Here is a 17,804-nt window from a genome sequence, read left to right on the forward strand (position 1 = left end):
ACAAAAGCTTGGACAGAAGGACGGACGAACGGAACGCTATATACCCCCGATTTACTTCATAAACGAGGAAGGACGGACGAACAGAACACTATATACCCCTGATTTACTTCGTGGGTGTAGACAAGTATGGGTTGGTGTGTCCTTTTCTACCCTGGATGTTCACGGGTGTTGACAAGCATGGGTTGGTGAAGACCTATTGTACCCCGGAACTTCATGGGTGTAGACAAGCATGGGTTGGTGAGGACCTATTGTACCCCGGAACTTCATGCGTGTAGACAAGCATGGGTTGGTGAGGACCTATTGTACCCCGGAACTTCATGGGTGTAGACAAGCATGGGTTGGTGAGGACCTATTCTATGGAGGATGTTCACGGGTGTAGACAAGCATGTGTTGGTGAAGACCTATGGTTCCCCGGAACTTCATAGGTGTAGACAAGCATGGGTTGGTGAGGACCTATTGTACCCCGGAACTTCATGGGTGTAGACAAGCATGGGTTGGTGAGGACCTATTCTATGGAGGATGTTCACGGGTGTAGACAAGCATGGGTTGGTGAGGACCTATTGTACCCCGGAACTTCATGGGTGTAGACAAGCATGGGTTGGTGAGGACCTATTCTATGGAGGATGTTCATGGGTGTAGACAAGCATGGGTTGGTGAGGACCTATTGTACCCCAGAACTTCATGGGTGTAGACAAGCATGGGTTGGTGAGGACCTATTGTACCCCGGAACTTCATGGGTGTAGACAAGCATGGGTTGGTGAGGACCTATTCTATGGAGGATGTTCATGGGTGTAGACAAGCATGGGTTGGTGAGGACCTATTCTATGGAGGATGTTCACGGGTGTAGACAAGCATGGGTTGGTGAGGACCTATTCTATGGAGGATGTTCACGGGTGTAGACAAGCATGGGTTGGTGAGGACCTATTCTATGGAGGATGTTCACGGGTGTTGACAAGCATGTGTTGGTGAAGACCTATTGTACCCCGGAACTTCATGGGTGTAGACAAGCATGGGTTGGTGAGGACCTATTGTACCCCGGAACTTCATGGGTGTAGACAAGCATGGGTTGGTGAGGACCTATTCTATGGAGGATGTTCACGGGTGTAGACAAGCATGTGTTGGTGAAGACCTATTGTACCCCGGAACTTCATGGGTTTAGACAAGCATGGGTTGGTGAGGACCTATTCTACCCCGGAACTTCATGGGTGTAGACAAGCGTGTGTTGGTGAAGACCTATTGTACCCCGGAACTTCATGGGTGTAGACAAGCATGGGTTGGTGAGGACCTATTGTACCCCGGACCTTCATGGGTGTAGACAAGCATGGGTTGGTGAGGACCTATTCTATGGAGGATGTTCACGGGTGTAGACAAGCATGTGTTGGTGAAGACCTATTCTACCCCGGAACTTCATGGGTTTAGACAAGCATGGGTTGGTGAGGACCTATTCTACCCCGGAACTTCATGGGTGTAGACAAGCGTGTGTTGGTGAAGACCTATTGTACCCCGGAACTTCATGGGTGTAGACAAGCATGGGTTGGCGAAGACCTATTGTACCCCGGAACTTCATGGGTGTAGACAAGCATGGGTTGGTGAGGACCTATTCTATGGAGGATGTTCATGGGTGTAGACAAGCATGAGTTGGTGAAGACCTATTCTACCCCGGATGTTCACGGGTGTGGATAAGCATGGGTTGGTGAAGACCTATTGTACCCCGGAACTTCATGGGTGTAGATAAGCATGGGTTGGTGAAGACCTATTCTACCCCGGAACTTCATGGGTGTAGACAAGCATGGGTTGGTGAGGACCTATTGTACCCCGGTACTTCATGTGTGCAGACAAGCATGGGTTGGTGTGGACAAGCATGAGTTGGTGAGGACCTATTGTACCCCGGAATTTCATGGGTGCAGACAAGCATGGGTTGGTGAAGACCTATTCTACCCCGGAACTTCATGGGTGTAGACAAGCATGGGTTGGTGAGGACCTATTGTACCCCGGAACTTCATGGGTGCAGACAAGCATGGGTTGGTGAAGACCTATTCTACCCCGGAACTTCATAGGTGTAGACAAGCATGAGTTGGTGAGGACCTATTGTATGACGGAACTTCATGGGTGCAGACAAGCATGGGTTGGTGAAGACCTATTGTACTCCGGAACTTCATGGGTGTAGACAAGCATGGGTTGGTGAGGACCTATTCTATGGAGGATGTTCACGGGTGTAGACAAGCATGGGTTGGTGAGGACCTATTGTACCCCGGAACTTCGTGGGTGCAGACAAGCATGGGTTGGTGAAGACCTATTCTACCCTGGAACTTCATGGGTGTAGACAAGCATGGGTTGGCGAAGACCTATTGTACCCCGAAACTTCATGGGTGTAGACAAGCATGGGTTGGTGAGGACCTATTCTATGGAGGATGTTCATGGGTGTAGACAAGCATGGGTTGGTGAGGACCCATTGTACCCCAGAACTTCATGGGTGCAGACAAGCATGGGTTGGTGTAGACCTATTGTACCCCGGAACTTCATGGGTGTAGACAAGAATGGGTTGGTGAGGACCTATTCTATGGAGGATGTTCATGGGTGTAGACAAGCATGAGTTGGTGAAGACCTATTCTACCCCGGATGTTCACTCGTGTGGACAAGCATGGGTTGGTGAAGACCTATTCTACCCCGGAACTTCATGGGTGTAGACAAGCATGGGTTGGTGAGGACCTATGGTACCCCGGAACTTCATGGGTGCAGACAAGCATGGGTTGGTGAAGACCTATTCTACCCTGGAACTTCATGGGTGTAGACAAGCATGGGTTGGTGAGGACCTATTGTACCCCGGACCTTCATGGGTGCAGACAAGCATGGGTTGGTGAAGACCTATTCTACCCCGGAACTTCATGGGTGTAGACAAGCATGAGTTGGTGAGGACATATTGTACCCCGGAACTTCATGGGTGCAGACAAGCATGGGTTGGTGAAGACCTATTCTACCCCAGAACTTCATGGGTGTAGACAAGCATGAGTTGGTGAGGACCTATTGTACCCCGGAACTTCATGGGTGCAGACAAGCATTGGTTGGTGAGGACCTATTCTATGGAGGATGTTCATGGGTGTAGACAAGCATGGGTTGGTGAAGACCTATTCTACCCTGGAACTTGATGGGTGTAGACAAGCATGGGTTGGTGAGGACCTATTCTACCCCGGAACTTCATGGGTGTAGACAAGCATGGGTTGGTGAAGACCTATTCTACCCTGGAACTTGATGGGTGTAGACAAGCATGGGTTGGTGAGGACCTATTCTATGGAGGATGTTCACGGGTGTAGACAAGCATGGGCTGGTGAGGACCTATTCTACCCCCGATGTTCACGGGTGCAGACAAGCATGGGTTGGTGAGGACCTATTCTATGGAGGATGTTCACGGGTGTAGACAAGCATGGGCTGGTGAGGACCTATTCTACCCCCGATGTTCACGGGTCCACAGATAAAGCAGTGGTACTGTACCTGGGGTAAGAGTTGTCCCCCGGAATGGGTTCTATTGTGAGGGTGTTATGTTCAACACAGTGCTGTACTCTCTCTGCCAACTGAAACATATAATACATATAAATATCATACCTTTAATGCAGATGAAATTAATGACAGGTTTGAAGACATGTTACACATGAACAGATAGCTGGAACGCAACTTGCTCCGCTGAGAAAAAAAAGTAAATAACATGGCACATGCTTTCAGAGCATGTGCAAAACAAGGCAAATTGGACTCACTTGAGTTAAGGACAGATTGGCATATGTCGTCGGGATAGGGTGTAGATTCAACAGATTCGTTTTAAAGCTCATCAAGATAGAACGTAGGTAGAACGTAGGTAGAACGTAGGTAGAACACATTCACTTAGGGAGGCCGTTGCAATAGGGTGCACCACAGCTAGCTACAATAGAGCTAGACTCTTGACTGATTGATATGTTTGATAGCAGCAAATACACTTTAAAATCATATTTGTAATTTTCTATTGAATAATTATATACTTATCCTATCTTACACTATGCATTTCCTCTAATTCTTCGATCTTGGTGTGGAAACGTCCTAGAACAGAGTTTCCAGCTTCAAAAACACCACTCACCCAAACACATCCCACACATCACCAAATCACCACTGTGATCATGGTTCACGCACCACTAAAATCCTGTGCATCATGACCCAAGTGACCTGATCACCTGACATATCCAGCACCCTCATTCTCAATTTAGAGCGTACAGGCTGGTGTAACTGTGGGCATTTAACGTGTGAGATAGAATAAGTATATAAATATGGGAAATTATGGAAGGACAAAGATTTAACAAAGACACCCTGTTCCATTATGGAGGGACAAGCTCTAACAAGGAGACCTTGTTCCATTATGGAAGGACAAAGATCTCACAAAGACGCTCTGTTCATTCATTGAAAGATAAAGGTCTAACAAGGGGACCCTGTTCCTGAAGGAAGTTTAAAAATCTAACAAAGACAACCTGTTCCATTATGGAAGGACAGCAATCTAACAAGGTCAAGCTCTTTCTGATGGAAAGACTAGGATCTAACAAGGAGACCCTATTCCTGAAGGAAGTTCAAAAATCTAACAAAGACACCCTGTTTAACTATGGAAGGACAAAGATCTAACAAAGACACCCTGTTCCATTATGGAAGGACAAAGATCTAACAAGGAGACATTGCTCCTGAAAGAAGTTCAAAGATCTAACAAAGACACCCTGTTCCATTATGGAAGGACAAAGATCTAACAAGGAGACATTGCTCCTGAAAGAAGTTCAAAGATCTAACAAAGACACCCTGTTCCATTATGGGAGGACAACGATCTAACAAGGAGACCCTGTTCCATTATGGGAGGACAAAGATCTAACAAGGAGACCTTGGTCCTGAAGGAAGTTCAAAGATCTTAAAAAGACACCCTGTTCCATTATGGAAGGACAAAGATCTAACAAACACACCCTGTTCCATTATGGGAGGACAACGATCTAACAAGGAGACCTTGGTCCTGAAAGAAGTTCAAAGATCTAACAAGGAGACCCTGTTCCATTATGGAAGGACAAAGATCTAACAAGGAGACCCTGTTCCATTATGGAAGGACAAAGATCTAACAAGGAGACCCTGTTCCATTATGGAAGGACAAAGATCTAACAAGGAGACCATGTTCCATTATGGAAGGACAAAGATCTAACAAGGAGACCCTGTTCCATTATGGAAGGACAAAGATCTAACAAGGAGACCCTGTTCCATTATGGAAGGACAAAGATCTAACAAGGAGACCATGTTCCATTATGGAAGGACAAAGATCTAACAAGGAGACCCTGTTCCATTATGGAAGGACAAAGATCTAACAAGGAGACCCTGTTCCATTATGGAAGGACAAAGATCTAACAAGGAGACCCTGTTCCATTATGGAAGGACAAAGATCTAACAAGGAGACCCTGTTCCATTATGGAAGGACAAAGATCTAACAAGGAGACCATGTTCCATTATGGAAGGACAAAGATCTAACAAGGAGACCCTGTTCCATTATGGAAGGACAAAGATCTAACAAGGAGACCATGTTCCTGAAGGAAGTTTAAAAATCTAACAAAGACACCTTGCTGCCAAACAAGAAAACCTCCGTGAAAGTTCAAGTAGGTGAGGTGAGGTGTATTGGGGTTTAACGTCGCCTCCAAGATTATTGCACTTATATAGCGACGTGCATGTTTGTGTGTGTTTGTGTGGCTGCTTGAACTAGTCTGGACTGATACCAATTTATAGTGCTGGCACACTGAGATACCATGCTGCTGTTTAACGTGAATACCCCACTCAGACACAGTATACTGACTCCAAGCCGACCAGTCCTTGTTTTAGCCCCTTAATGCCGAGCACCAGACAGGGTAACAACAAGTACCATATTTTAACGTCTTTTGGTATGACGCGGCCAGGGTTTGAACCTCGGACCTACCTCTCTCCGGGCGGACGCTCTACCACTAGACCACAGAGGCGGTCGAAAGTTCAAGGATCTCACAAGGAGACCCTGCTTCTGATGGAAGAACAAGGATCTAACACGGTGTTCCTGGAGACGGTGCTCCTTCAAAGTAATACAAAGAGACCCCTACAATCCTACAATCCACCAACCTTCTTGTTGGAGAAGTTGAGGCAGGGAATGATGTCCTCCATCATCATCCTGGCCAGGAAGGGGCTCGTGCACTCCATCACCGGGTCCTGCCGCCAGCCCAGGAACTGGTCATAACATGCTGTGTCAAACTGAAACATACAAATCAAATTACTTCGTATTAGCCCGAGGAGGTCAGGTAACCTAGCGGTTAAAGCGTTCGCTCTTCTCGACCAGGACCCGGGTTCAATTCCCGACATGGGTACAATGTTTGAAGCTCATTTCACTTGACAAGATGGTACATGTTACCCTGCTTTGCGCTCGGCATTAAGGGGATAAGCTGTGTGTGAGCTGGGTATCCATGTTTAACTGAGGCATGATACTGTATCTCAGTGGGCTAGCACCATAAAGGGCGGCATAAGCTGGACTAGTACAAGCAGCCACACACAGATACACACATGAGACTATCTCTGAGTATACATATCCTACAGGGAATACATTGGAGATAGTGAGTCAGTATGGTTTTATGCTGCTTTTAGCAATAATCCAGCAATATCGCAGCGGGGGACACCAGAAATTGGCCTCACACATTGTGCCCAAGTTGGGAATCAAACCCAGGTCTTCAGCATGACGCATGAACGCTTTAACCACTAGGGTATCCCACCAGCCCTGAATACCATTGGATCTATCAGTCACAACCTATATCATTTTTGCGAATACACTCCCTCTATTTCACCTTAGCCATAAATCTTTAATTTTGCCTGTCAGCACACTATAAACTGGGTTTAGACAGGACAGTGGTTATAGGCAGGAAATCACTCTGCAAAGTCACGTGAATCATGTCAGGATGGAGGTGACATCAGTGAAAGTGACATCTTACTGGAAGTGATGTCGTAGAAACATTAATTGACATCATCAAGCCAGAAATGACGTCATAGAGGCTCAAACTGGTGGGATCAGAGAGATCTGGGCCTAGGCTGTAAGGACGTAAATGTAACAGTAGTTCCATGGAAGTATATCAAGTATGTGCTAAGGTTCTTGGCATGATTCCACTTTCGGACCTATTGAGGTGATTTCGGTCCCTATTTTGGTCCAAAGGGAAAGAGAAGCTTATTTAAGAGCAACACCTAGGCACCCCTTAGAAGCTGGATTTAGGAGAGAACATCCAACTGATTGAGCTAGGTATTTGGGCTTGGTTCCCCTGTAAGTGCAGCAGACTATCCAGGGATTGCTAGAAGCCAGAGCACACCTATTCCCTCTGTGTTTCTGGCTACAATGTAAAAGAGGTAGAGTATTCATAAGAATTATCAAACAATAGTTATCATTGTTAATAATTCAAAGAATGCTGCCTCCATTCCATCGGGAGTAATCCCACCCTCTAGGGGGCGAAGTCTTTGAATTATTAACAGTGAAAACTATTGTTTGATGTTTACATGGTATCCATTACACTCACATCTTTGCAGTGTATGGAGCCGTGGTTCTGCTGTGCCTCCGCAGCCTGTCGAGACTCCTTGGTAAACTCATGGTGACTGGTGGACCGTCTGTGTGTCTTCCAGAATGGCTTGCTGACCTTCTTCTCCTTGGCCTCCGCAATCTGGGGATGCAGGTGTTTGTTGGGGGAGCTGGGCGTCGATGTCAGAACCAGTTGCTTCAAGGCCACTACTTCAGCCTGCAGTACTTCAATCTTAAACACAACACTGCCATATTTCAATCTTAAACACAACACTGCCATACATCAATCTTAAACACAACACTGCCATACTTCAATCTTAAACACAACACTGCCATACTTCAATCTTAAACACAACACTGCCGTAGTTCAATCATAAACACGACACTGCCTTACTTCAATCAAAAACTCAACACTGCCTTACTTCCATCAAAAACTCAACACTGCCATACTTTAACATTAAACACAACACTGCCATACTTCAATATTAAACACAACGCTGCCATACTTCAATATTAAATACAACACTGACATACTTCCATCAAAAACACAACACTGCCATACTTCAATCAAAAACTCAACACTGCTGTACTTCAATCTTGAATTCCAAGCTGCCTTACTTCAACATTAAACACAACACTGCCATACTTCAACATTAAACAAAACACTGCCATACTTCAATATTAAATACAACACTGACATACTTCCATCAAAAACACAACACTGCCATACTTCAATCAAAAACTCAACACTGCTGTACAGGGGTCCGGAAAATTTAAAATCCCAATCGGTATTTACATTTAGGCCACGCCCCCTTCAAATACCAGGGTAGCTTATTTTAGTACAACTTTACACACACATTACAAGTTGCTACGTATTCATAATATGATGAATTATGAATTGTTTAAATTTAAATTGTATAATTCACGGGACAATTAATAACAAATAACATTTTAGAATTCCATGGAAAACATGTGTTTATTTCTGTGATAATAACGATCTGTTAATGTAGTGAACAGTCTAATTAATATTCATGAGTTGTATCTGCTCAAGTGTATGCGTTGTAACATTTGGATCGAGACTATATCCCATATTTGGTTATCACATGACCTCAAGGGAAAAGATTTTTTTAAACTAAAGATTTTTTAAAAAACAAGACAGATACTGTATTCGACGTAATAAGCGCCCCGCTCTAATAAGCGCCAATGGCCATATTTGCTGATATATTTGCTAGTGAACAATCCCAATTAGCATCCCTTCCGATTGATCAATGTACACAAGACTTATTTATTCGTGTATAATACGTACTCGTGTGTTATATGCACCCTTAATTGTGGGCAATTAAATCCTGGAAAATATATCTGTCTTGTATGATACGTACATACTTTTCTTTTGTATCATTTCAGGCTGTCAGCATAAACTACGAAATTTACAATTTTTCAACTCTGTTTTTGTTCTCACCAGAATTAGAAGAGCCTAATAAGAGCCCACTATTTCCAATTTTGAGAGCGCCCCGGGCGCTTAATACGTCGAATACGGTAATATAATCACAAATACTAAAATATTGTTGATAGCAATAGTTATTTGAATACTTTTTTCATCTGTACTTATTTATTGACCATAAAATAATTATATCGATCGTCACAGAAAACAAAATGGCGGTCAATCAAAATTCAATATACGACTAGCTACTGAAAACAATAAAATCTGCAAATCCTCATTGTATGTCAACCAAGTGAAAGATGTTAACCACGACTTACAAAATGATCGTCCAGACTTTGAGGGTTTGGCAGATCCAGTCGACTGGCTGTCGTCACGTTTTCGCTTCATCTCTGAGGTTACGTATCGTAGCATTGCGAGGATAATGAGGTACATCTATGATGCAAGGTAATTATACAGTTGTAAACACCTTTTGTTCTCAGTAATTAATCCTCGACTCAGTCTTTCCAATCAGTGTCAACTCAGTTTATTGCCTATTGCAGTGACTATCATGTAGGTACGATGTATTTACAGCAATCAATACAAACAAAGCTTGTCAGTGTAGATAATCTTCATTGTGTTACAACTGCAGACAGAAACTGCTCAGTCCTAACGGTATCCTCCCAAAACATAGACCTGCAAAACAACACTCGTTACGGCTGGTTGCATCAGTATTTAGTACCCTGTACCCTTAAGTAAAATGGTATCACCCATGTAACAAGAAAGAAAGCTGGGTAGAGTTCACAATTTTTTATTCAAATGTTATTTCATTGTCATTTATGATTATCAGTAATTTTCACTTGTTTATCATCAGTGGACCAACTGCATCCAGGTACTGAAGGGGTGTCTGTTCACGGCAATGAAGCTGTTCCTTCTCTCTGTAGACAACCTTCCTGGGTGGCAGTACTGGTCCAAATTGAATCTGCGCTAGTTTCGCTCTCTCCGAAATTTCTACCTTCTGGATCAGTTTGATAAATCTGAAGATGTTTGGATGCTTGTGCTGGAGGGACTTGCCGATTCTGGAGTGGAAACCTTCTAGGTTGTTGTTTGTACGGGGCTCTTGTGTCGCATGGTATATCCACAGTCGAGGTGGGAACCGGGCATCGTCATCCACCCATGTCGTCCTGTACTTAGCATACGTGTAGCTGTCTAGGAGAACTTGTGGGGCACCTTTCTGGGACAAGACATACTCAACTTTCGTAAGTCCGGCCATAGCTTAATTGGACGAGGTTGAAGCTCATGTTCAAATATATTTATATGTTATACCCGATAATACCATACACAAGAGAAGGAAGTATTAGTGGTTGAGAACATTTGGTATATTCTTACACAAATCCCACAGCTTTTTTAAAGGTAATGTTTGAATAAGATTTGTGATGTACCGGGAGCAGATTAAAGAAAGGAGGAGGTTTTTTTAAGACAATGTTGTTGTTGTCCACTACTGCTCATTGGTTCAACATATTGATAATCCCTCATAGCAGGGGAAGTGGACCAGTCCATTCATTAATTAGGTGTGACCAGCATGGCCCAATTAATTAGTGAGCTAATTTTAACTGCTTTTTGGGAGGTCTGCATTTTGGAGGTCTACGTTATGGGAGGGAACCGTCCTAACTGTTGATAATGTCCGGTCAAATTTAAGCATGTCCGGACAATATTTTTTAAAATGTCCGGACAGAAAAATTTAAATGTCGAGTAAGCAATATTTTAAACCGAACATTTGAGATTCCCAATCGGACATGTCCGGAGCATATGACCGTTTCTGGACCCCTGCTGCCATACTTCAATATTAAACACAACACTGCCATACTTCCATCAAAAACTCAACATTGCCATACTTCAATATTAAACACAACACTGCCATACTTCCATCAAAAACTCAACATTGCCATACTTCAATATTAAACACAACACTGCCATACTTCAATCTTAAATACAATGCTGCCTTACTTCAATCTTAAACACAACACTGCCATACTTCCATCAATAACTAAACACTGCCTGACTTCAATCTTAAACACAACACTGCCGTACTTCAATCTTAAATACAACGATGCCATACTTCAATCTTAAACACAACACTGCCATACTTCAATCAAAAACTCAACATTGCCATACTTCAATATTAAACACAACACTGCCATACTTCCATCAAAAACTCAACACTGATGTTCTTCAATATTAAACACAACACTGCCATACATCAATCTTAAACACAACACTGCCATACTTCAATCAAAAACTCAACACTCCTATACTTCAATCTTAAATACAATGCTGCCTTACTGCAATCTTAAACACAACACTGCCATACTTCAATCTTAAATACAATGCTGCCTTACTTCAATCTTAAACAGGACACTGCCATACTTCCATCAATAACTTAACACTGCCTGACTTTAATCTTAAACACGACTCTGCCATACTTCCATCAATAACTAAACACTGCCTGACTTCAATCTTAAACACAACACTGCCGTACTTCAATCAAAAACACAACACTTCCAACCTAGATCTCAGATTTTCGATGATGGCTTCATACAACATTTCTTAATAAACTCCCTGATGTGGACTCTAGAGGGATTCACTTGTGATAGTCTTCTGATTGGTAATATGTTACATTCCTTGTTCCACACAAACCTTTTGATTTGACTCGGCTAGCAGCTTCTCAGTGTGCATCCTCTTCACGTTGGCCTCCTGGACCATCTTGTTGGCTTCCTGGTCATGGACAGAAGCATAAATATATCCAAGTTATAACAACATCTCTATATATCACATCCCTAGGCATTACATGTGTGATTTATACTGATAAATCACATCTCTAGCCATTACTGATATATCACATCTCTAGCCATTACATGTTTCATGTATACTGATATATCACATCTCTAGCCATTACATGTGTGATTTATACTGATAAATCACATCTCTAGCCATTACTGACTAAATATCACATCTCTAGCCATTACAAGTGTGATGTATACTGATATATCACATCTCTAGCCATTACATGTGTGAAATATGCTGATAAATCCATCTCTAGCCATTACAAGTGTGATGTATGCTGATATATAAATTCTCTAGCCATTACAAGTGTGATGTATGCTGATATATCACATCTCTAGACATTACAAGTGTAATGTATACTGATATATCACATCTCTAGCCATTACAAGTGTGATATATACTGATATATCACATCTCTAGCCATTACAAGCGTGATGAAAACTGACATATCACATCTCTAGCCATTACAAGTGTTATGTATACAGATATATCACATCTCTAGCCATTACAAGTCGATGAAAACTGACATACCACATCTCTAGCCATTACAAGTGTTATGTATACAGATATATCACATCTCTAGCCATTACAAGTGTGATGTATACTGACATATCACATCTCTAGCCATTACAAGCGTGATGAAAACTGACATATCACATCTCTAGCCATTACAAGTGTTATGTATACAGATATATCACATCTCTAGACATTACAAGTGCGATGAAAACTGACATATCACATCTCTAGCCATTACAAGTGTTATGTATACAGATATATCACATCTCTAGCCATTACAAGTGTGATGTATACTGATATATCACATCTCTAGCCACTACAAGTGTGATGTATGCTGATATATCACTTCTCTAGCCATTACAAGTGTGATGAAAACTGACATATCACATCTCTAGCCATTACAAGTGTGATGTATGCTGATATATCACTTCTCTAGCCATTACAAGTGTGATGAAAACTGACATATCACATCTCTAGCCATTACAAGTGTTATGTATACAGATATATCACATCTCTAGCCATTACAAGTGTGATGAAAACTGACATATCACATCTCTAGACATTACAAGTGTGATGTATGCTGATATATCACATCTCTAGCAATTACAAGTGTAATGTATACTGATATATCACATCTCCACCTATTTCATGTGTGATGTATATAGAGAATACTACACTCATTCTCGTTAGATACCATTTTTAAAAAACGAGTTTCATAAAAATGGTATGTAACGAGAATGAGTGTAGTATTTTATTTATTACCCACATCACATTCATAAGTCAATTAGCGCCACACTTTGAATATTTGACCAACAGTCGGTCACTCAAACCGCCGCGGTCCCGGCTGTGCAATCATAATGGTTCGATTTCCTTGTAAAGTCAGCTGAAATTATATCCAGTCCGTACCATTTTGGAAGAGGGTAATCAGGTGAGGTGAAATGGGGCTTATCGTCACGTCCAAGATTATTGCACTTATATGCATGCATGCACGTGTGTGTGTGGCTGCTTAAAATAGTCTGGACTGATGCCGATTTATAGTGCTGGCACACTGAGATAGCATGCTGCAGTTTAACATGAATACCCCACTCAGACACAGTATACTGACTCCGAGCCGACCAGTCCTTGTTTTAGCCCCTTAATGCGGAGCGCCAGACAGAGTAACAACAAGTACCATCTTTTAATGTCTTTTGGTATGACGCGGCCGGGGATCTCCGGACGGAAGCTCTACCACTAGACAACGGAGGCGGTCTAGAGGGTTATCATAGTGTTCGACAAGACATTCATGTTAACTGTACGACACTATACTGAAGACGTTAAAATAAACAAATCAAGCAGTGTCTGAAACTCAGCAGAGTAAACTGAGAGCCTTCACTGCCAGCACATTTAAAAAACTGTAGGTCCAGTGGAAAAACTGTAGGCCCAAACATCTTAGCTGAAGCAGGGAGACATACTCTTGCAATATAAACAAGCGTATAGTTGACAAAAACATCTATATCCCCTGCCCATTTTAACACGTTATGGTCCCAAACCAGGTAACTGACCCAACATTTCTCTTAGCCCATGTCAAAATAGCTGCAATGGAAATTCTAAAATAAACATTTCTAAAACTCCTTAATATCAAATGGCACTAGTTCAGTATGCGCTTTATATATAGACATGCAATGTTTGGCAAGGAAATATTTAACAGTTTATTTGTTATACTACTTAAGTAAACCAATCCTATATTAAAACTTAAATCCAACTTGTTGTCATGGAAACATAAACAATAAAAATTTCTAAAAGTGCTATATATCAAAAGGCACCAGTTCAGTATGTGCCTGGTAGACATGCAAAGTTTTGTAAGAAAGTATTTAACGTTTTTTGAGTTACACTCTGGAAACGAACACCACCCCTGTAGAACCTAAGTCCAACTTATTGCCATAGAAACGTGAAAAATAAAAATTTCTAAAATTCCTAAATAGCAAGAGGCACCAGTCCAGTATGTGTCTGGTAAACATGCAAAGTTTTTGTTGGAAAGTATTGAATGGGTTTTGAGTTATGCTCCAGAAACAAACTCTACCTTATAGAACCTAAGTCCAACTTGTTGCAATGGAAACGTAAAAAATAAAAATTTATAAAATTCCTAAATAGCAAAAGGCACCAGTTCAGTATGTGCCTAGTAGACATGGAAAGTTTTGTAAGAAAGGATTTAACAGTTTTTGAGTTATGCTCCGGAAACGATGACCACCCTTATAGAACCTAAGTCCAACTTGTTGCGATGGAAACGTAAAAAATAAAAATTTATAAAATTCCTTAATAGCAAAAGGCACCAGTTCAGTATGTGTCTGGTAAACATGCAAAGTTTTGTAAGAAATTATTTAACGGTTTCTGAGATATGCTCCGGAAACGATTTCGGGACACACGCACACACAAGCACGCACCCGCACACACACACACACACACACGAACGGAACCCATTTCTATATCCCCCGCCAACTTCGTTGAATAAGGTAAGAACGAGAAGAGGAAACGATCGACACAACCTTTTTTTCACACAGGTCTTCAATGACATGCAAAAGACAGAGGTGAGCAGGTAGAAGATCGGGACACCATTTACACAAATGGCCACACTGGATGGATGCTTCTATTGAAGTGGACCTCTTTGTCACACAGGTCTTCAATCAACTACTGAGACATCACATGCACAAGACAGAGGTGAGCAGGTAGAAGATCGGGACACCATTTACACAAATGGCCACACTGGATGGATGCTTCTATTGAAGTGGACCTCTTTGTCACACAGGTCTTCAATCAACTACTGAGACATCACATGCACAAGACAGAGGTGAGCAGATAGAAGATTGGGACACCATTTAAACAAATGGCCGCTGCTATTGACGAAGACCGAAGTCCCAACCGTCAAGCATATATACCCTCCCTCTAGGAGCTTGTCTGGGAAACCTGATTAAACATTAGCGATAAAGACAATTATTGCAGTTTATACAGTATACCAGACCCGGGACTTGTAGACCACTGGGCATCCTCATCTGCGCTGTCTGGCTGCTGAGAGGTGTTGGGCCAAGACAAGAGGGCCAAAGTGATGAAGACTTTGGACGCAGCAAAAGCTGTGGGAGGCAAAGACAGTATAAGCCAGAAACATCCCTCCATGATAGCTGAGAGTGTGCAATTACTAAGCAACACCAAGGTGGAAGCCACTGCCCTTGTCTCATGAGGATTGGAATCAACTGGGGTGGTATTCCCTCAAAGGTATAGGCCGTGTGGATGATAGAACGCAGCCAAAGGAAATTGTGGTTCGATCTCTGAAGGTGCAGCCGTTGATAAGGGGGATGAAAGATGCTTGCGAGAGTGACAGGAGGTCTGAGATGCCTTCAAGTAGACTGTCAAGGCTCAGACTGGGCAAAGTGAGAGGTTTTCCATGTCATCAGCCTCCAATATCCCTGAGAGCGGTGGAGGGTGAATGGACAATCCGGTTGTCCTGGGAACTGAATCTTAGCAATAAAGCCCCAGCGCAAGTCCAGGAATACTTACCTTGTTGAAGACGCTGGAACCGGACTCAACAGACGTCTAAGCACAGATCCCACTAACACGGGCTGCAATAGCCAGCGATAGAAGGAAGAATGTATGAATGTAATGAGTTTAACGTCTTATCCACAAGTGGTTCAAACTCGGCCAAAGATAAGTGACGGAGGAAGACGGTGAGATCACATGCTGGAGGGCTAAGTCTGGATGATAGGTCCACAAGTTGGTATGAGCAAATCAACGCCCGAAGCTCAGCAACAGCAGAAACCTTGGAGCAGTACGACTGAATTACTAGCAGCCAAACTGGTAAAACAAGAAAGAAGCGAGCAAAGCTCACATACCCCCGTTATCCCCGCTGGTCAACAACAAATAGTAAATAGTTTGTTAATTAATGAAATATACCTGTTGCTTTAAGTCAGAGGAACTGCCCTTTCCTTTGTAACACCATGAGGTATACAAAACCAGTCATCAAAATTTCGAAATTCCATCATGTTTCCATGAAAACAGCAAAAGAGAAATCTTTCAGAATCTTATAAAAGATAAAAAATAATCATAGTGGTTAATGTAGCAAGTTTGCTGAAGCTAGGATACATTATATTGTAAACATGGATCGTACAAAACACCCACCCTAAAAGTTTAAGTTTCTTAATGTTTCCATGGAAATGGCAAAAATTAAAAAATTCAGAATCTTCAAACTAGCAAAAGGCACAAGTACTCATTGTGGTTAATGAGTGTAGAAAGTTTGGTGAAGCTAGGGTGCATAGTTAAAAAGATATAGGCCGTACAAAACACCCACCCTAAAAGTTTAAGTTTCTTAATGTTTCCATGGAAACGGCAAAAATTATAAAATTCAGAATCTTCAAACTAGCAAAAGGCACAAGTACTCATTGTGGTTAATGTGTGTAGAAAGTTTGGTGAAGCTAGGGTGCATAGTTAAAAAGATATAGGCCGTACAAAACACCCACCCTAAAAGTTTAAGTTTCTTAATGTTTCCATGGAAACGGCAAAAATTAAAAAATTCAGAATCTTCAAACTAGCAAAAGGCACAAGTACTCATTGTGGTTAATGTGTGTAGCAAGTTTGGTGAAGCTAGGGTGCATGGTTAAAAAGTTATGGGCCGTACAAAAGCTCGGACGGAAGGAAGGACGGACGGACGGACGGATGGATGGACAGACAAACGGAACGCTATATACCCCCGATTTACTTCGTAAATGGGGGTATAAAAAGTTGATCCTTCAACTTCCTAGTAGAGCGGAGATGTTGGAGGAAGTCAGCAATATTTGAGGTGACGTGGTAGTGGGAGAGAAAGATCCCTAGCTGAGCAATAACTTTCAAACGCCTCCCACTTGTGGTCGGACAAAGCTTACTAGATGTGCGATGCACCAAAGTAATAGTATACGCCACCGTCGAGAATAACCCTTGGCTACGAGAGAAACTCTGGAGACATGTTGAACACAAGTAGTGAGGGAACCCAGACAGTGTGACAAGAGATCCATTACAGCCAAGGCCACACGAATATGGCCTCTTCCAACAACTTGGCACGCGTGGCATGCACAATGGACATGGCGACAGCTTCCGTTTTATACCCCTCACTGACTCCAACAAGTCCTTGTTTTAGCCACTTGATGCCGAATGCCAGACAGGGTAACAACCAGTACCATCCTTAACTTCTTCATGGTATGACGCAGCCAGGGATCGAACCCCAGACCTTCCTCTCTCCTAGCGGACACCCTACCACTAGACCACGGAGGCGGTATTGAGAGGATAGTTGATAGTAGGGGAAGTGTGAGATGGATGGTCTGGTCAATATGTGCTTATTTATCCACCAGAATATCAAAAGTGTAAAATGCATGGGATCAATTATGCTTATGTCGCTATCCAAAGATTTAGGAGCTACAGGAGAGGCCCAGTTGATCTGCAATCCCGAAACATGTCCGTCTGATCAACAATATCATG

At 42.5% G+C, this 17,804-nt stretch overlaps 1 protein-coding gene across 4 annotated transcripts in view; it reads right to left on the reverse strand.

Annotated features, from left to right (window-relative positions):
• Positions 1-17,804, reverse strand: part of LOC124112384 (guanine nucleotide exchange factor for Rab-3A-like) — a 58,600-nt gene that overhangs the window by 20,694 nt on the left and 20,102 nt on the right. For 3 of the 4 annotated variants that reach the window (XM_046472478.2, XM_046472477.2, XM_046472479.2), the window contains exons 5-8: positions 11,667-11,744; positions 7,554-7,784; positions 6,124-6,252; positions 3,490-3,569 (exon numbers count right to left, since the gene is read on the reverse strand). In XM_046472478.2, the coding sequence (XP_046328434.2) occupies positions 3,490-3,569; positions 6,124-6,252; positions 7,554-7,784; positions 11,667-11,744 (518 nt within the window). Of the gene's footprint in view, positions 1-3,489; positions 3,570-6,123; positions 6,253-7,553; positions 7,785-9,667; positions 10,204-11,666; positions 11,745-17,804 lie in introns of those variants that run through there. The other variant, XM_048383373.1, reaches the window with a different exon arrangement.

The sequence above is a fragment of the Haliotis rufescens genome, unplaced genomic scaffold, assembly GCF_023055435.1.
Source record: "Haliotis rufescens isolate VD_foot unplaced genomic scaffold, xgHalRufe1.0.p SCAF_48, whole genome shotgun sequence".
NCBI lineage: Eukaryota > Metazoa > Mollusca > Gastropoda > Lepetellida > Haliotidae > Haliotis > Haliotis rufescens.